The sequence below is a fragment of the Haplochromis burtoni genome, unplaced genomic scaffold, assembly GCF_018398535.1.
Source record: "Haplochromis burtoni strain Fernald_Lab_line unplaced genomic scaffold, NCSU_Asbu1 Contig_704, whole genome shotgun sequence".
NCBI classification, from domain to species: Eukaryota; Metazoa; Chordata; class Actinopteri; order Cichliformes; family Cichlidae; genus Haplochromis; species Haplochromis burtoni.
Genome location: NW_024583065.1, coordinates 85335 through 106432, shown reverse-complemented (window position 1 = coordinate 106432; position 21098 = coordinate 85335). Strand labels below are relative to the sequence as shown.

At 39.5% G+C, this 21098-nt stretch overlaps 1 protein-coding gene across 1 annotated transcript in view; it reads left to right on the top strand.

Annotated features, from left to right (window-relative positions):
* Positions 1 to 21098, top strand: part of trappc9 (trafficking protein particle complex 9) — a gene marked incomplete at its 5' end in the record, with an annotated part of 200264 nt that overhangs the window by 97142 nt on the left and 82024 nt on the right. Inside the window, 1 exon segment of the mRNA XM_005949770.3 lies at positions 12673 to 12783. Within this exon segment, the coding sequence (XP_005949832.2) occupies positions 12673 to 12783 (111 nt within the window).

Below are 21098 nucleotides of genomic sequence, written 5' to 3'. Positions count from 1 at the left end.
CCCCGGACAAAGCGGATGAAGATGGATGGATGGATGGATGAATGGTCATAAATAGTATCTTTTGCTGGCCTATTAACAGAGATGGGCAGTAGCGTTACTGTAATCCAATTACTTTTTTCAAGTAACGAGTAAAGTAAGGGATTACTATTGCAAAAACGGTAATTAGATTACCGTTACTTTCCCGTAGGAACACTGCGTTACTAAAACTGTAATTTTTTTATTTTTATTTTTTTGCGAGAATGTCTCATGACAGTGACGTAAGCGAGTGCGACATTCGTGACAACAGCTGTGTGCAGATCAACAGTGGATCATATATCGAGTGCAGGAGAGAGTATGAGCGTGCAGCATTTAAAACGTGGAAGTACTGACCTTACTTTGAGTTTGATTCCATAAAAAGTGACAAAAACATTAGCGTCCGTTGTGCGTGGGAAGAAGTTAAGTCTGAGTTCAATGGTTCTTCCTCAATTTTTGATCTTGTGACTTTCAACTTCCATGCAGCTTTTATATCTTACCGGGCTATTCGTGTAACCTCATCATTCAAACAGATAAAATAACAATACTAACTCAACCTTAGCGACTGCAGTCGCAGACAAGCAATGAATAATTACCTATCACAGAGCTTCCCTTGTCACAGCAACTGTTGATAAATCTTATTTTTAAAGCTTCATTTTGCGTCATACACAGTTTTCTCTCTTGATTTGGGGAGCAGATACTGACATTCTCTTTAACCACTGCAGCAGCAGCCCTGCTATGACACTATTGTTAACCAAACCCGAGGACATAGAGATGATATTTTCACAGATGGGTCAGATAGGAGCAGACGTGAAGGCACACTGAATGGATATTCATGGCCTCACATATCCTCACCCATCCTCACCCACTTTTATTCCCTGGTCTGTCTCGCTTCACTTTACTATTTTAGTTCCCCCAACTGTCGTGAAAAAACTCCAAGCAAGGGAGACGGATCATAGCAGAGTAATGGCCACTTGAGGTGAATCATTAGCAGTAATAATATCTGCAGTTTAAGCCATCAATCTTGGCACTGTGCTGATAGATGTGCTGCACTGACTGTTATACCATCACCCTGTCATCACAGCCCCCTCTCCCTTATCTCTATAGCACCCTTAGCTCTCTCAGCCTCACAGCTCTATTATACAGTATCTATTGGTTATCAACTAGATCTGAAAATATTTGAAATGTGCTGAAATTGAAAGGTTTAGAAATGTTTCAGTAGACTGAGTCTTAAAAACTCCTCTAAAGTGAACTAACCTTTTTCTTTCTTCTTATGGAGAAAATTTATTATGGCTCAATTCCACATTTACTGACTCAGTGGGCTTTATATCTTCAGTCCTTGGCCCTCACCAACCCAAAAGCAAGGTGCTCAAAAACCGCAGCGCATATTAACGTGCAAGAAGTCCCCTCACCCACAGACAGACTGTACTGTTGACATAATGTGTGAATATTAGGCCTCTTTCCATGTTTGCATGGAGAGTCTCGTGCAGAGCGTGCTGTATTTTATATCTGAGTTGCTTAAGGTACATTTAGGATTGGGATTTTTAAATATATAATAAAGATATTCATAAAACGTCTTTACCACAATACCTTGAAAACTTGGCTAGTACCAAAAACTGGCATTAAACACTTTGTCAGATTTTTCTTACTCATTGAGTGATCAGAACATTGAAATTATTCGATGTGGTTAGGATAGTTGCTTTTAAAAGTGTTCATTTATTGGAATAAGAGGGGAGATGTTCAGAATGAGTGTGTCCCAAAACTCGGCCTCTGTCTTTACCTTTAGCTCTTTCTCATTCTGAATGTTTAAAGCCGAGCTTTGGGTATTTCTGATTTTTATGGTGGAATTACTTGTAATAAGATCGTCTCTTCAGCCATCAGATTTTCCTTTTAGAGAATGATCATCCTCAACCTACAGGACCTACACTGTCGTCAGCAAATTATATCAGAAACATAATGATTCTCCTTCAGCTGCCTGTCGTTGCTCTGAATTGCAGTGCTATTTTCAAAGAGAAACGTGCACAAACCCTGTGCTAACGCTCTATGAATTTTGTTACTACATCACTTCCTCATTGCCCTGCATGCCTGCTCAGCAAATGATGCTCTTTCATTGAGTAACTGTTGTTAACTTTACTCAAAGAAATATGGTTAATAGAATTAGACCAGCCGCACCTGCAGGCCTAATTACTGCCAGACCTGTTAAATCAAATCACTTAAATAGAACCTATCTGACCAAGTGAAGTCATCCAAAGATCATTAAAAGCAACACATCGTGCAAAAGTTAAAGAAACTCAAGAACAAGTGAGAAAGTATTGACATATATCAGTTTGGAAAGGGTTAAAAAGCCATTTCCAAGGATTTGGATTTGAAACGGTGGTAAGGGTGGCATCCATTGGAGAGTTAAAAGTAAAATCTGTTACTGACCAGAAAGAATACAAAGAGTAGTAAGCGGAAATCCCAAAAAGTTGATTCCATTCATCTGGATGTGAACAGAAACGTTTCGTCACTCATCCCAGTGACTTCTTGAGACTCGAGAGGATGAGGAAGAAAATCAACATTTTGGGATTTGCCTAAAAACATCATGATGATCCCTAAAACTGTTGAGAAAAGATTTTGTGGACTGCTTAAGCAAACTTGAACTTTTTGGAAGGTTACATCATGTGTAAAAACTAACACAGGATTTCACAAAGAGAACATCATGCAACAGTCAAACATGGGGGAGGTAGTGTGGTCTGGGGCTGCTTGGTTGCTTCAGGACCTGGACCACAATTGAAGGTACCATGAATTCTGCTACCAGAAAATCCTGCAGGAGAATATCCAGCTATTAGTTCATGTCCTGAAACTCGAGCTCGCGTTGGTATATGGATATAAGTTTAATTCCTACGTTTTTCTGTATTTTACTTATTCGCATACTATAGATAAAAATTAGTCTATGTGGCTAAATCTGACATATTTACATGATGTATTTAGGTGTGAATGTCGATTAACTTGAATTGTCCTTATAAATAAACAAACTTGGATTATGCAGCAGACGACGATCGGAAACACACGATCAAGTCACCCTCTGAATGGCAAAAAAAGCAAAATGAAGGTTTTGGAGTGGCCTAGTCAAAGTCCCGACTTAAATCTAATTGAGATGCTTCCTCCACAGCGATGTGAAAGAGTCATTGCCGGTAATTTCAAATGCTTGATTGCAGTTCTTGCCGCCAAGGGTGGCACAACCAGTTATTAGGTTTTAGGAGGCAATTACTTTTTCAGACAGGGCCAGATAGGTTTGGATAACTTTTTTCCTTTAATAAATGAAATGATCGTTTAAAAAGCGCATTTTGTATTTAGTCGGGTTAGCTTTGTCTTCTATTAAAATGTTTCGATGATGATCTGAAATATGTAATTAATATAAAAACAAAAACATCAGGATAAGTGCTCTTTTTCACAGCTCAGCAAACTAGTTGTTAGATAGAAGTCGGTGCCGCCAACTTTGCTTTCTTACTGTGTTAATAACATGCAGCACCAAACATAGGGGGCACCTGTGTTTGAAACGACCTTTGACCATCCACTGATGCATCACTGTTACCATTTAACACTCACAGAGTAAATAATAGCACGTCTGGACCTTCTAAGACTACCTCTACAAGGCTCACAGATGAGGGATTGAGATAGTTTACAATAAATATTTCAGACACATGGGGCTCACAGTGTAATAACATTTATTCAAAAACCCATTGTCTGCTTACCCATGCAGAGTCCACACATTCATTTTGTTTGAATTTCCCCCTGTTGAAGAGTCAGCGTTACTTGTTCTGATAAGCACTATTGAATTTTTAAAAAAAGAGAAGTTGAGAGAATTTGGAAGTGGTGGTACGAAACTGCTCAATAATACAGCAGCTTATCCTTACGATCTGTTTTCCTGTTTTTCTCCCTCTCCTCCCCTTCCTGTCTCTCTACTTATCTGTTCCTCTTTATGTCTCTTAAAAAAAGAAAGAAAACCAGGAGAAATCCTCCTTATTTGTGTAGTAGTAGAGCAGCCGCTTGCATCAGTGTTTAGTCTCCACCGTTCTCCTCATCCAGTCTATTCCTTTTCATCATCATCTTCTTTTTTTACTTACTTTACATTTAAAAAAAAAAAAAACTTTTTCTTTTTTTCCTGATTTTTCTTCTTTCTGCCCTCCAATGAATTCACTATTGGGGAAACACTGGTATTTAATGATTAGTGGATGTAAACAATATCAACAGATAAAACAGTGCAGTGTTGCTTATTTATTTCTCTTTTGAACTAATAAAACAGTTAACTCAGGCCATGTTCTGTATCAAGTTACATGTGAAGCAGACTTAAAAGGGAACCATCACATAGTTCACATGACCACAGTTTGTACCAATGCTGATATAGTAAATATGAAAATTGTATTTCAGAACTAGTATGGGGGGGAAAAAGCTAAAACTAGTTAGATTTGTGTTATTAATGCCCAAGTAGTCACCTTCATATGGCTGTGTAATTAATTAATTCAACTAAAGGTAGCGCTTCCTATTTGTCAGGTATAGTATATAGTTCCTTCCTGGCATCACTGTTAAATTCAGAATAAAACAAGACTTTTGTTTAGCTGGTAAATTGCTGTATGGTAAAGCTTTTGATTTTGTGGTTGTAGAATTCAACTAGTGAACCACTGCTGCATCTCTCTGCATGACTGTCTGTTATCTAAGTGTTGTTTTCTAATAAATGCATGACATTTTGTAAAAGAATCATCTCACCTGCTCCCAACAAGTGGGTGGCTTTGAGTGTGGTTAATCCAGAATTGTGTGTTGCTGGATTGGTAGTGACATCAACTCATGAATGTGTCCTAGAGATGACTCGCAATGATCCACAGGTGCAGACAAAGAAGAATAAATACAGCTTTACAAAGATAAATCTGCGCATTACTCCATACAGTTGTGATTCTTTCTCCTGTCTCTGTCCTTCACTGTTACTGTCCAGTGAGGCATGTTTTGTCACCTAGCTAGCTAACTGGCTCCCTCATCAGTGTTGGGTAGTGTTTCCATCACGGCTAATAAGATAGCTGCCATCGTCTGCTGTTCACCTTTTACTGTCCTCCTTTGACTCCCTGCTTGCCTTTTTCACTGCTCACACTTTCAACAGCATGTCACCACCTGATATGTACAGTAATATTAGTGTTATAACAGCAGACCAGCAGATTACGCTAACGAGTTACATTCTGCTGTGACCTCTGCATCTCATTTACCACTCTACTCTTGTTCAAGAACTTTAACTCGTCTGTCTCTGTGTCTCTTTTTCTGAGTTATGCTGTTCTCAATGCAAATGCTTAGCTTCCAGAACAAATGCACAGCATTTTAAGTATACTTATATCAAGTAAGGAACACAATGTGAATAAAGTGAAAAGTAAAATTAAATAAGTTTATGTCAAAATAAAATAGTGGCTTGCACATTAGGCAAATGTGCAAAAGGTCATATCTCCTTATGCATAGCCATACGCTTTAGTGACCTTTTATGAATTAGGGAGAAGCTTTTTTTGTCTCCTTCTTCTTCAAAATAAGATTAGGGGACAAAATCTGGCCACTAACAAACTGATTTAACCTTTATGAGCAAAGAGAATGTGAGAAATTTCACAATTTGTTTAAAACTGGGTGTTGCTGAGTGTAGTCTAGTCAGGCTTGTTTCTTGTCAGCTCTGGCTAAAAAATTGAATATTTTACTAAATCATATCAAGATCAAATACCTTGAAGTAAGCCAAATGAACGAGTACATGCTGTGCTTGACAACATCATCTGTCTACGATGTGAAAGCTTAAAACTTAATCACCCTAAATTAGTGGTTATCAAAACCTTCTCCTGGCAGGAGCTCCCTTAAGAAAATGAAGCTGGACCCTCCCAAGACGATCACCCACCCGTCTTTTTTTTTTTTTTTCAAATCAGTCTTTAATGAAAAAACGACCAGGTTCAATAAGCGTTTGGGCATTTTCCAAACATAAATTACATTCACTCAACTTTATACTTTGTCCTGATTCTCCTCTCCCCATACACCTCAACCCCCCATGGCCGGCCCTACTGCAGTGGTTCTGTGCCTAAAATAACACGACATAATTTCCATCTCCTTTTGTTTCTCGTTCGGTAGCCGAGCGATTGTTAATCTGTTTCAGGTGCTTTGACGTTAATGAAATTAACAGCAGGTGCACTAGTGGGGGAACAATGAGACAACCCACGTGGAGGCCCCTGATGTCCCCCCCTCATCTTTTCTGACAGTTTCTTCGCTAGTTTTGTGTTTTTCTGCGGTCAGTGTCACTACTGGTAGCATGAGGAGATACCTGGACCCCACAGACCGGTATCTGCTCCTTCGTGCAAGCAGGAACAGGATGAGCACTGCCAGGATCATATCAATAGAGGGATACACAGATCTCAACTGGCTGGGCAACAGCGCCCCGCGTGTTATTGGGTATCGGGATGAAGTCCTTGGACCCACTGTAAGATCCTGCAGTGGTGCAGTGGGTCCTTGGTTCCTCCTGGTGGAACCAAGGACCACCAGGCCTCATGTGGTAAGAGTATGCAGGTAGTTCCTGGAACAACTGACTGGAACCACGGTTGCCTGACCTAAATCCAATAGAATAGATCTGGAAAGAATTCCAAAAGGACACTATCTGAGGATTATCCTGACAGTGTCAGGCACGTGTGGATCATCCGATGTCTTTTCTATGTGTGTGTGTTTTTGTTTTGTTTTTTTGTTTTTTTTTTAATTTCTGGGAGCAGTGTCTATATATAGTATTTACTTTTTACTGATATAAAATACGCTTTTATTGACATTGTAAACCCTTTTTCAATTGGTTATCTGGTTGTCAGATAACCAATCTCCATATTCTCAGTAAGCCTCCCAACATACCCACCACCATGCCTGCAGTTTATTTTTTATAGTCTAAGTTAAATGCCAGTTTGAGTTTTCTCTATTCTACCGATCACATCTTATTTGACCTTTTACTCATAATGTTTATGACACAATTCAGTAGCGTTTTGTTCTTTTGGGCCTCTTCAGAGTGAGTTGACAGATCTCTTAAAGAATGTGATGAATAGGCAGGATGTGTGAAATGCTCAGTGATCCATACTTTACAGGAACCTGTTAAAATCCTATTCACTTAGCACTGTGTTGACCTGGAAAAATGCTTTGCTGTTGAGGAGGAAAATTTTATGGATGTGCATTCTGTTAATCATGCATAGTTCAGGCTACGTCACATCAGGGGAAACGGTCGTTGGAAACCACTGCATGAGCAAAGTAATTGTGACAATGTGCCTTTGAAATCTTCAAACTTAAAACTGGCTTTGGTGCGTGAAGCTAGCTGTAAGACAGGGATAAAACAGCAATAGGATGGAGTCAGTCTATCAATTTTAGTTTAACTGGATCAAGTTGGCCCTTACATGCAGTCTGTTTGTGATAATACCACAATTGCCTGTGATAAATCTCAATTCTGTTGTGGTATGAACCAGGGGCAGACTTGCCAGCGGTGGCGTGCACAGAAACCACACATCAGGCTGAGAATGGGTACCCATCTAAGTGGGGGAAATTCATCATTTAGAAATTATAAACAGATGCAGCTTGTTCACTTCATTAATGACCAGCATAAACAGCATAAATTTGTGGCTCAACAATAAGGGAACAAGTAATGTACTAAAAAAATAATAGAATAGTTCAGGTTTTACGCATGTGTTGCTCTCTTAAAACAATGTGATAGCAAATGAGACGATACTGAAGATGGATAAATATGTGTTAAATAGTCTTCTGTTAGAAATTGTTGGGGACTGAGTGTGTGTGGAGCGCAGGATTTTAGCAGATTTTACTACAAACTGTTCCTCTGCATAAATCTCAATTCTGAGTGTAACAGCTGCCACGTACGATGTGTAAAAGAACACGAAACATTATTTAGCGTCAGGTCACGAGGCACCCGAGTGGAAAAACCTCTCACATTCTCTTGTATGACTGAGGCCTCACTGAGAATATGGAGATCAGCCTCCACTGCTGGCAGATATCACAACTTTCTGGTAAACAGTAGGGCTGTGAAAAAGTTTTGACATCAGCCCTCACTGGGTATCATGTCGAAATTTTAATGTGAAAATTATTTTGGAGTGAATGAAAAATGTCAAGGAGAGGTAAAGTAAAACTCGGAGAGATAAAATCTATTTCCATGTGGAGATACTGTTAAAAAATTAAAATACGAGTATATCTCTAAAACTGAGAACATCGTGAAAAAGTTAAGTTTCATATTTGTTTTCGGCCTTTTTGTTGTCATTTTGATGATTATGATTTGTATCTTATGAAAATCTAAAATCCATTGTCTCAAAATTTTAGAATATTTGCTAGGACCAATCAAAAAAGGGTTTAAACCCCCTTGGTTGGGCCTCTTTCACCACGAGTTACTGCAACAGTCGGTTTATGGCACAGCTGAGGTGTTATTGCAATCCCAGTTGCTTTAATAGTGGGCTTAATTTCAATACAGTTGTATTTATATAGTGCCACACGACAGAAGTTGCTTCAAGTGCTTTATACTGTAAGTCCCTACAATATTAGAGAGAAAACCCCAACAATCAGACGACCCGCTCTGAACAAGTAGTTGGCGACAGTGGGAAGGAAAAACTAACCTTTAAGAGGAAGAAGCCTCTGGCAGAGCCAGGTTCATGGTGAGGCAGCCATGACAGGACAGAAGACACGTGGAAAAGTTCATTGTGCACATAAGAAATAGTGTCTAAAATCTTTTCTCTATGCCAAATGCCAATCGCAACACTGAGTGCATGGACGAGTCAGAGGGTGATGGGAGGAAGACGGGACAAAAGGCAAAGATTCAGTTTGTCCTGCCAGATTGTTCCTTTGCCATCAACGCCTTTTTTAATGTGGTCTATGCTGTACTCTGTGAACATCCAGCCTTTTCAGCGTCTTACCCTCCTTGAGGATGACTGTCATCTGGACAGCTTTCAAATCAACAGCCTTTCTTTTGATTGTGGCTGCATGTGCTTAATTAGCACCAAGTACAAAAAAAAGACCTTTTTCATGATATTCTAATTCTTCTTTAGTGTGTTTTCTGTTGACTGTTTGGGCTTTGATTTCAATTCTTTATGGACATTGTCCAAATGCTGGCTGCTGTAGCTAAAAATACCCCTTGAGTCGCCGTTACATTTAGTGTGCAGGGAGTATGTCACGTTTTTGTGTCAGACTAGGCCTGCAAAATCAGCACGTATTGATTGCAATTTGCAGAACTGACTGAGGTGTGGGCCCAGCTCTCACGATCTTTGCGTTTTTGGTTCTCGCAGTGTTATTTTTACCACCCTGCTATCTTGCCTCAACAATGTCCCCAATCACATCAAAATGACAAACACTTTGATTGAAGAGTTTTTTTAAAAAGTCGACCCATTATACTTTTTCTCATTTTTTGACACGTAAAACTTCAAATAACAAAGTCAGATACAAAGTAATCCCTCTGGGTTAAAAGGTCAGGCTGAGCTTTTTCTAACCACTCTGTCTCAGACTCTCCTTTCCCCCCCCATTTGTCTTTCTGTGTGATGTCACTCGGGGGATTTTCTTTATGACTTTCACGGCTCTGGGAGGGAGATCACCTCGTGTGTTGTTCAAACCTTTTTGTGAGGGGAAACTAATCAGGGGAAAGTTGTCTTTAAGGGAAGTAGCAGCACCGAGGCCCATAAATAAAGATTATTTTGAACTGAGAGTCATGCAAAACTACTCTAGTGCAGTCCGAGGATAAAAATATACAGTTGCAAAGTAGGATGTGTCCACAGAAAATGGTACACATTAACTATATATTATATACTGTCGTTTAACTATATTTGTTTGCTTTACAAAGCCAGCATGACCTAGCTTTGAACTGAGGTTCATGCAAAGCCAAATATTTTAAAGCATTTCCAGCAGAGTCCAAGAACACAAGAAAAACAGAGCATAAAACAACAGTTGTTGTCCTTTTTGTACCTACAGAGTTTGCATAGTCTTGCTTTTTGTGGTCGTGGTTTCAAAGAAATATGTGGCAGACTGGGAGAATTACTCTTCTGCAACAGGGTCCTCTTCAAATGAGCAGAATACTGACCTCGTGGTTCATTTGTTAGTGTTGTGGGGTTCTCGGGAATAGGCAGTGACAGTCATTAACTCACTGTACTCTGTTCTTTGGCACAGCACCAGGTGCACTGAAAATGATCTGCTGTTTTTGCAGGTGTCATCACATATGCATGGAAATCTGTTGGTAGTAGGATGAAACGAATCCCTGCCACCTTCAAAACTTTAGGGTGTTGCTCCACAACTAAAGCAAGCAATCTATAGTTGTGAGTTATATTAAATGTATGTAAGGCAGCAGTACTGCTGTTTCATTAGTGAATGATTTGCTTTGTACACCACGAACAAAGAAGCAGGTTGGATGTGCGTTCACTTTGAAACGCTGGGGATAATTTTGCTCCCTCTCTGCTTTCAAAGAGGAATGTAAAAATTCACTGACTGAAATGGAGACAAATAGTTTGAAACCCTATTGGCGGATTTGAATTATTTATTCAGCTTAGATCTCTGTGCCCAGCGTAGTAGCTCAGAATACTTATCAAAATGATTCAGTGTTATGACTCAGTTCCCACTAGTTCAAAAGCATAATCTTTAGCTTTCGTCTACAGACGTTCGGCAGTTGTTGCGGCGACAGATCTTGAATGAAGTCGTCCAACCGCTGCGCAGAATCATTTCATCCTTTAGTCTTTTAACGCCTACAAAAATGTGTGACTTCACATCGTGTGCGCCTCCATTGCCGTCTGTTCTGTCACTCTACCTGGTGCTTAGCACATGAGCAATGAGGCTTGCGTTCTTAACTCGATGCCTGATTGATCTCCTTCGCTGAACAGGATGGCTGATAAATCAGCACCTCCCCCTTTCTGCCTGTTAATCACATCTGACAACGAAGACAACTAGACAATTAAAGGAACCGGGATAGGCCTTAAAAATATGCTCCTTTAATTAATTGCCACGTCAGTTTATTAGGGACTAGGGAAAGCTCGACTAAAGCCTCCATTAACCGTGAGATTTAAGAGGCAAAGAGCTCGGTGGGAGGAGGGTGAATGTGAGGGATGATGGAACAATGGACTTCACAAAATTTTACAACACTGGTGTCAGTTCTGTCGTTCCTAGTTATAGTTTCTGTGTTCACTGTTTGAACACAGTTTGTTTGTTTACAAAGTAAAATGTCGGCAATGAATTGTAGGTCCTAACTGTAATTTTTTACACGTTTGACTCATTTATCATGTTTTATCGTGATCAACCAATAATGTGGTAAATATTGATTTTAAAGCAAATATCTTAAGCTTCTACACATAATTTACCCAGAAAGTTTGGCCACTTTCTATAATACCGTAAAGCTGTGAAGTTCTGTCCCATTGTTGCTGTACGTCTATAAACTGCTTGTTTATGTAACCATATACTCGCTGCACTGGTCAGTGTGCTTCTGTTTTGCGACAGTCCTTCCTTTTATCTGTCATAATGGAGGGGGAAAAAAATAACACCTACTTAGGGGTTAAAATTAACTCTTTGAAAATCCAGCATCATCTCTCCTGACTTGATCTAAATCACAAATTGGCCCTCTTATGATCTGCATGAGAAAAGCAGGCGCGGTATTATGTGGAGATGACCTGCTCCAGCTAGACCTGTGGGCCTGATGAAAGCACCGCCACCTTTGATGTTGTGACAAGGAGTGATGAGTACTTCACACCGTGTCTTCTCTTGATGTCGTGCTTTTGGTCGGCCCATGTATGTTGGCCTGTATTTTTAGAAGGTAATTTAATTTAGAAAATAATGAACTCCTATATGAATAAGCAAACCGTTGTATGCACAGGTTACAGACAGACTGCAGCACACAGATGAGCTTTAAGTTTAGCATTTGTGTGAAGTATGTAAACCTGTGCAAAATGGAAAAAAGCAAGACTTTATTTATGCAGCATATCTCATTCTAGGTGCAGCTTAAACTACCACACACACGAGCAACAGAACCATATAGATAATGCAAAACGAAGTCAATTCATTTATAAGCACATTTAAAAACAACAAATCTACAAAAAATAAAACAACAGGAGTAATGAAAAATAATACAGATGACAGATGAGGAGAAAATGATGAGAGCAATTGAACAACTGACATACTAAGAATACCTCCTTCACTTTGAATATAGAATAAAGATACAAAAACCATCAGTAGACCACAAACAACACAGGAAGTATATCGTATTAGATATACAAGCATTATGCAGAAGTAGATACCAAGTATTGATTTATAAATAGCTGGACATGTATAACTCGGGATTATTAGATAATATTATACTACCGTATATTTCTAACTAACTGGGCAGCTCATGCTCTTTCTCGTGACAGTAGTTTCTTTTGATACTCTCATTTTGGGTTCAGCTTGAAAGAAACAAAAAAGGTAATAGAGAAATCAGATTTCAAACGTGTGCCATGATATTTAGATGCAAACTATAATATAAGTTGATTTTTCGATGTTTCTGTGAGGATGGCGTTATAGTAGAGTTTTTCCAGCACCCTCCTGGGACCTCTTCCTAACATTTGCAGCGTTTCTTAAATGCTAAAACTGCTGACGGCAGCATGGTGCAGAATATACAGTCACTTCTTGTTTCTGTGTCCACAGCACCCGCCATTGTCATCTACTGCTCGACATCTTCAACCCAACAGAGCACGAACTCACTGTCAGGGCCAAGAACAATCAGGACCTGGTTCTCCACGCCAGCGAATGCCAGAGGTGAGTGGAAGGTTTGACTTTTACAAACATACAGATATTTTCAGTGAGTCAAAACAAAACAGTTTCTCAAGTTTATTTGGCTCTTTTCTTTCACCTGAGGCATTCAGGCAATATTTTAGGTCTTTCAGAGCTGGTTCACTTCACTGTTAGTTACTGCCTAGAGCAAAAATCAAAGTTATGAATTGACGTCCTTCCAGCTACTTGACAAGTAGAACTCTGCAGGGCGAGTGTTTAAATGTTAATATAGGTGTTTCTTTTTCTTCTTTCTTATAGCTGCGTGTATTTGCTTATGGCCATGATCTGTGGGTATGAACATGTCTTTAATGGATTTGTTCAGCTATTTGTGAGTTGTTATATATAAACACACTGACTTGTAGGTGTAATTGCAAAATATTGTTGCGCTGCGCCTGGACTTCTGATTCTGATATAAACCTGAGAAAGTCTTGGATGTACCATTAAGTCGTCTGTATATTATGATGTATGTGGCTCAGTTACAACCTGCCTCGGTTATGCCAGAAAGTATGAGACGTGTAGGTAATAACGTCAATCGATGATTGCTTTGAGTGTTTATTTGTTATTGAACTGCATAGCTTATCCTTAAATATAGGAAAGGTAAAGCAGAACTTGACACGTGCATTTTCCCTCGGAAAGCTCTTTTATTTAATGTAGTGGTGCTGTGTTTTATTTATTTTACAATGGGGGCACACTTTGAGTGTAAGTGGGCCGAACTAGTAACAATTTCCTTTCTTTCAGTGTAAATAGCATTTAAATCCTTATTTTCTCAATATAAGAAAAAGAAATGCAATTTCAACTGCACGTCCTACTTTTACTACACGATGAAGAAATGTTTCTTTGTTTAATGAAAGAAATCTGGGACTCGATTGCACGAAACATATGTGTGAAACTACAGAAAAGGTGCTTGGGAGCTCATTGCCCAGACTGTCCTATAATTTTACTCTGCACACTTTTTTTTAAAGACATTTCTATTGTAGAGAGTGAAAAAGCAAACTAAACAGGAAGACTTTTTAGTGGAAGTTTCAGTAGAAGGACAAGCAGTAAAATTAAGAAAAAGTTAAAAGTTCAACATATTTTAGACCCCCCCCCATCCCGGCCTTATGTTTGAAAACCCCATCCTGAAAGCTGAGATATTGTTCTGGGTTCCTTTGCGACCTCCTGGATGAGTCATTAGTACGATCTTGGATTAATTTTGTAATTGGTACTCCTGGGAAGGTTGACTACATTTTCAGTTGTGGATAAAGCCTCTCATCGTGACACACTGGAGTCCCAAAGCCTTAGAAATGGCGCTATAACCTTTTCCAGACTCATAGATGTCAACCACTTTGTTTCTCTTTCATATCTGTTCCTGAGTTTCTTTTGTGCCACAATGTTTCTTTTTGACATCTTTTAGGTTACTTTACTTTGTCTGACAGGTTCTGTTTAAGCGATTTCTTCATTCAACACATGTAGCAGTAATCAGGCCTATGTGTGCCAAATGAAATTTAACTTGGCTTTCCAAAAAAATGATACGTTTTGTATTTGCTCAGGTTATTATCATCTAACATTAAAATGTTTTTGATCATCTAAAACATACAAGTGTGACAAATATGTAAAAAAAGGTTCATCAGAAAGGGGGAAGCGCTTTTTCACAGTAGTCTAATATGACTTTCTAGTTGATGTGAAATTCTGTGTATTTGAAACAGACGGCTACAGAATTGCAATTTTCACCAGTTCAGAAAAATGTTACTTTACCTTGTTCAGTCACAAACTTATAGCAGGCTGACTGTGTTATTGCCATTTTATCACCATCTTGACAGATCAAAGCCTCTTTAAGGATGGCAACCGACTACGGGTGGCCACAGACCCGCTCCCTGTCTTTGAAACAACCATTTCAAAGGCAACAAGCTTGAAGTTCTTGCAATGGCCACAGTAATTATGACCATCCAGTGGTCCCAGCCACTGTTCATATTAAAAGGTTTTTTTTTGCTGCTGTTGTTTTGTTTCCTTGACAATGTTGAGACATACAGCGAAGAGCTCTGTGGCTCTCTTGGTGTAGAAGAAGATCGCTTTGATTCCTTAAGCATAGATAAGTGTTTCTTCCCTCTGTAATATGGTTCGATTAATTTAAAGTGTAACAAAGTACAATATAAAGTCAGAGAATAATTGTAATTGCCTACTTCCATCCCCACCCATACCACTCAGACATGCCAGCACATGTGCACATAAATCATCAGCGTGTCCTGCAGCTTACCTCGGCCTCACTCGCTTGTGTGTCTGTCTCTCTCAGCTTGTCATTTCACTGGAAAGTGGCAAATTATGATTCCTGTCGGCACTCTCTCTCCAGTGCAATCTTTGGTCATGAGCGGAGGTACACCGTTTGGTGACTCATAGGCCCTTCTCTACAGGGGTGGGATGTTATTTTCTGAGACGAATTAGGGGGTGGAAAGGGATCTTTTCAGACACAGCCAAACAGCTCAGCAATCGGCTCTTCAAATAATCTTTCCTGGTTAGAAATGACTAGTTAAGTTCAACAATTTTGTGCTATTATTGTCTAAAAGGAGATAACTTCAAATTTCTAAAAGGAAAAAGAAAATTGCATTTTTATAATACCAGCAGTGTAGTGGGTTTTCATTGTAACACTGATGGGTACTGTTTTCATAGGGCTGTGTGCAGTCCAGCTAACAATCAAGTTTACCCAAAGATTCAGTTGTTTAAAGAACCACTTTTACCAGCAATAAGTTCAAGTAATTATTTTCTGTGTGATAATCCATCACATCATTGTGGAGGCATTTTAGCCCACACTTCTTTACAACATTGCTTCAGTTCATTGAGGTTTGAGGGTGTTTATCTGCAAGTCCACACAGCATTTTAATCAATTGAGGTTTGGACTTTGACCGGCGCGTTGCAGCAACTTGATCCTTTTCTTTTTCAATCATTCTGTTGTAGATTTGCTGCTGTGCTTAGATCCTTGTTCTGTTGCATGATACCGGAGTTCATGGTCAGCTCAGTCACAGTAAGGTGCCCGTGTCCTAAGGCTGCAAAACAAGCCCAAATCACCACCCCGCTACCACCATCCGTAGTTGGTATGAAGTGTCTGTGCTGATGTGCTGTTTGGTTTTATCCGAAGGGCATTGCAAAAAAGAAAAAAAGAAAAAGCTTTCTCCTGGTAAGACTTCCAAACAAGCCGTTGCTATCATTTATGACCACAGGAGGATCTGTTTCGTTACATTTACGTCTCAATAGTTATTTTCATCATTCTTTCTTCTTTAAAGACCAATGTTTGAACTTTGTTGGCTCTCCAGGTGCTCCAAATACTATACAGACCCAAAACAATTATTTTACATTTACCTATAGGTGTTGATGTCAACTTGAATAATGCCATATTTTGAATATATGTATTTGATTGAAAATGCAATTTTACCATTTTCAGTCTCTTGGAAGAGATTTCTGTTCCAAACTTCCATGCTGGTTTTCCATTTACCACCCTCTGTGGAACAAAAAATGTAGAACTTACATGTTAGACTGAAATTATTATACTTATAAAAGATGCATGCATCCATACACCAATGATTGATTTGACCCTGGTCCTCTCAGATAGTGTAGTTATCTTTGAAAATAAGCAACTAAAACCTCAGAGCGGTTGTGTGAAGCACTAAATGCGTGTGGTCGGTGGTTATTCATAACTACTTGTAACTGAGACAATGTAAAAGAGAAACATGGCACACAAAGAATCCACAACTGAACGCTGACAATTCTCTACAGTTGTTCCATCCTTGCTTTCAAAAAGCCAGTCAACAAGTTAAGGAGAATCCTGACAGGTCTGCTTTGAGTACAGCGAACTATACAACCCAAACTTGGTGGGTGGAAAAGTTTAAACCAGAAATATAACTGTTATTGAATTAAGGTTTGTGATGCTGATTTTCTCGTATCAGTCTTTGTTTTACTGTATTTTCTTCTGCTGTTTAAAGTCAGGCCATCTGTTGCTGCTATGTAATTTCTTTAGTTGCTGAACTTCACTTTCTTCCATCACAGATGCAATCATAAAACCAAAGATATGACCTTAAATGGAAGTCAAATGCTCTGTAACTGCTTTAAAACACTGCCTCTTTAGAATCTGACAGTGAATCACTGAGGCAAACAAGTATCAAGTAGCAGCAAATGTTGATGCTAAATAGACTGGTATGTAGTGCTTTTCTACTCTGCCTGAGCACTTAAAGCGCTTTATACACCAGCCCCATTCACCCAAGCACTTCTTCATGCTTTCCATCGAACATTCACGTGTTGATGTATGTATAGACTTGCACGTCTTTTCCTCCTTTGAATGGCATTCCATTTAAAGACAGCTATTGCCTTAGGCCCCACCAATCAGCATATCCGTCCCATAGATATTTCTCTTGAGGCCTGATATTTGAATTCACCAGGGAATCAGTTCAGAAGCAGCCTACTGATTCTTTCACAGCATGCACTTATTTCCAGGTAGAGAATGGCCTCCCCAGCATCACTCATCCCCTATTCCTTGTTTGCAAATGCCTTTCTCACATACCCAGAGCATGCTTAATGCAGAGTGGGGTAGAATTTTGCATGCGGTGAGAAACAGGTCCGCTGTGCTGAACCATATTGTGATCGTCTTTCCAACTCCATCCTCTGTCGACATCAGATGGCCCTGTCATTTCATATTTCTGTCCCGTTCTATGATGAATGAGGTGTCAGGCACAAGATGTTTTCTGGAGTCTTCATCCAGGACTGCTGAAGCTAATGCTTCAATCCGACGTTTGCAGAAATGACTCTGTCAGTCATCCGTATTTTCCTGCTATGATTTTTAATTGTTTACATTGAGCCTTTTCAAAGCTACGCAAATAAAAAGTCATGAAAACCCCGCCTTGAGTGAAGAGGAGAAATGCAGTTTTTAGACTTTTCTAGACACTGAGCTTTTTCCATATTCATACACATTTCTGCATTTTCAGATACATGACATCCGATAACTTAGTTTCTGTCACAGGAAAACACAGAGCTTATCGGTGTTGGAGAAGTTCAGTTTGTGACATGTGTAATCTCTTCCTGTGAGGGTGAGAGACTGAGTGCTCCTTTCATCTTCTCACATCATTCACAGACGTGTCTTACAAGGTCTTCATCCTCTTCATGGTCTTCTTTAATGGCAAATGGGAGAAAAGTGAAGTACCTCACACTGCGAATGCTCACTTTGATGTTTGGGAGCCTGAAAAGGTTCCAAAACACTGACGCGATCCTACCACAGTGATATCCAAACCATTATTTCCTTCCATTTCGGCTTTTAACAGAGAAGAACAGAGGAACGATAGTGTGTCCTTTCTTCTTTTTTGCAGATTTTCCTGGCGTAATATGCTCTTTCTCAAAACTATTCAAAGTGTGAGATTTTACAGGATCGTGCTGAAAATGGAATGCTGCTCTGGAATACAGTGAAATGCAAATTTCAAGCTCTGTTACTGCTACTGAAATGCAGACCTTTCCAATTGATTTTATTTGTTTTTTCTTGTCTTTTTAGTCTGTAAAACTATGAGCAAATTCTCAGCTGTCAGCAGTTAAAGGTGCTAAACAATCAAGATCCAAACATAGGTCAGGTCTGTCACTTCCAAACTTCAGTGTCACTCTGCACCAGTAGTTGTCGTCCTCTTTTTCAAACGAACTTATTCTCCAGAGGGTAAACGGCGACTTTAAGAACCGATGCCGCTGTAGACACACTCGAACATATTTCAGTGTTTCAAGGCCCTTGCCTCACACTCACTTTCACTGAGTTATGTTGCTAAGCTGAATTGTGGATATGTTGCTTTTGATATCATTGAAGATTTGAGAGGTTTGGAAGTACCTCTGGCAAATTATGAAAAGCTCCATAGAAAGTGAGATGCTTGTACAGCTTGTTGGTGAGTCCTACATAGTTAGGATAGCTAGTCCTGCAATTGGCACAAGCCTCTGTAAAGCTAGCTAAACTGCACAGTTCTAGTTGGTGACTGTGAAATTTTAATGGAAGGACATTTTAATTGACACGTCTGTTTTCTTTTTCTTTTTTTAATTTAGGTGCCCTTTTGTAGTTTGCTAGCACATACTGTAAACTCACAAAGCAGCTATCTAATAACATAAGCAGGTATAACGCTAAAAATCTGTTCATTTTTGCACATTATTCATCTTCTGTGGTGTCAGTGTGGATAATTTTGATGGATTAAATTATTAAATGTGATTAATGGATTTGTCATTGCAAAATATAACGCAAAAGCGGTTTGTAAACTTTTAAATTCTCAGAAATTACGGCCATTTGAATAATGGCACTGTAAAATGTAGCTTTCATTCTTCAGTATGTTTCACCGTTTATTTTAATTATGGATTTGATGAACTAATGAATTCATCCTGTGATTACTGCATGGTAGCTAATCCCCCCAAAACGACGACACACTAACGGTCACTGCTCTGCATAAACGACATGTAAATTAGCACCATGCCCTTCACTTACTCTGTAGTCTTTGAGGAGGAAAATGAGAGATCCTCTGTGCTGTCAGGTGGATACAACATTTCTTAGATTCTATAGAGCAAATTATGAGATGAAGCAAATTGTTGTTAATATGAATAGAAAATAAGAAATACTGTCCAACATGTCACACTGAAAAGTCATTTTCATTTCCAAGATGAGTTCTTAAGCACTGTAATTACGTGGGTTTTATTGCAAGTCAGTCAGTTTGTTTGGTGACTGATTGTTTTGTGTAGGATGGCTTTGATGCACGTGTTGGAGCAGTATCTAATTATTGGAAATGGAGAGCGGAAGCCCTGAGGCTTCTGTCTATAGCTGTCATCTGGATGAATGTAACCCATTGGAGGAGGTCCGTGACCATCTCTTTTTCGTGTGATTCTTCTTAGCTCATCGTCAATATCTTCCCGATTTTCTTAATAGTTTTCATTCCACAGTTTAGGCCACTGTGCCCAAATCTTACACTAATTGGAAGGTGGGTTTGAGTTTACAAATCAAAGGTTCAAATATTAGGAAAAATGCTGGATATTAAAAGCTGCACTATGCGTGTCAAGTTTCCCTTCAAGCCTTTACCTTTGTGTACATCTTGATTGTTTCTCTTGGACATTGGCACCAAGATCCAAATTTCATGTTATGGATCATCAATGGTAATGAGTGGTGGGTCTGCATTTTTCAGCAGAAGACTCCAGAGTATCCACACTTGAGGCAGCATGAGCTCAACAGTAAATCCACAATCATTGTCTTTTTGTCCTTGTACATTTATGTGTAAGTGTGTACTGTAATCAGCCCCGACAGTGTGTCTGAAAGAGGACATTCAAGGAAACAATCAAGTGTACTCTTGAGTTTTCTCTTTACTCACTACCGTAGTCTTTCATGTTTCACGTTTAACACACTGACAAACTGTTGGGCATTAAAGTGCAAGTGGTTACAGCAGTGCAGAGGTGCAAAAGGAGATGGACTTAAAGGGAAATCAGCCAACTTTAAATCAGATACATTTAAGATTATTACGGTTTTTATTTATGTATTTATTTAAATATTTTAAGAGCAGCCTTGGGACTTCATGCCTTCCGTCCATGTCTTAGAGCGAGAGGCAGGGTACACCGTGGACAGGTTGCCAGTCTGTCGCAGGGCTAACACAGAGACAGAAAACCATTCACACCTATGGGCAAATTAGACTTTCCAATTAACCTATCCCCACTAACTGCATGTCTTTGGACGGTGGGAGGAAGCCGGAGTGGCTCCACAGTAATTTTTGTTAGAATGACTTATTTTTGGAATCACACAGAAAAATCATCTGCGGAAAAACGTTTAATATTTCCTCCTCATAAAACGCCTCAGTTTTTGTACTGCTCAGCTCTGGTCATTATCTGGAATCAGTATACGGTCATGTTGTTGGGTTTTGTTATTGTTGTCTTATGGGAGAGTAGTATTCACATCAGTCAGTGGATATTTTTAAAATCAGCATCATTTCTGAGGGCTGAGTAGTTTGCGTGCTCCGAGCCTTGAAAGTCATCTGGTGTTTCTTTCCTTGCCAGCAGCAGGTTGCTCTCGGACCTTCCAACACCCACTCTGCATCAGCAGACAGCTGCGTCTCCTTGGAGATTTAAATAGGCCTTTGGGGGGTTTACATCTTATTACTGAATCAACCTCCTGGCGCTAACTAGTTCCCACTGCCGTCCACCATTATCAGTGCTGAGCCAGCTCCGTAATAGCTGTAGTCGATCGTGTGGCTAGCGCTCACTGCAGCACTTTCTCATTTCTTGCCATCTCCTCCCCATTCGCTGTGCCTTTTGGCTCTGCTGGATCGGTGCGCACAAGGGCAGAC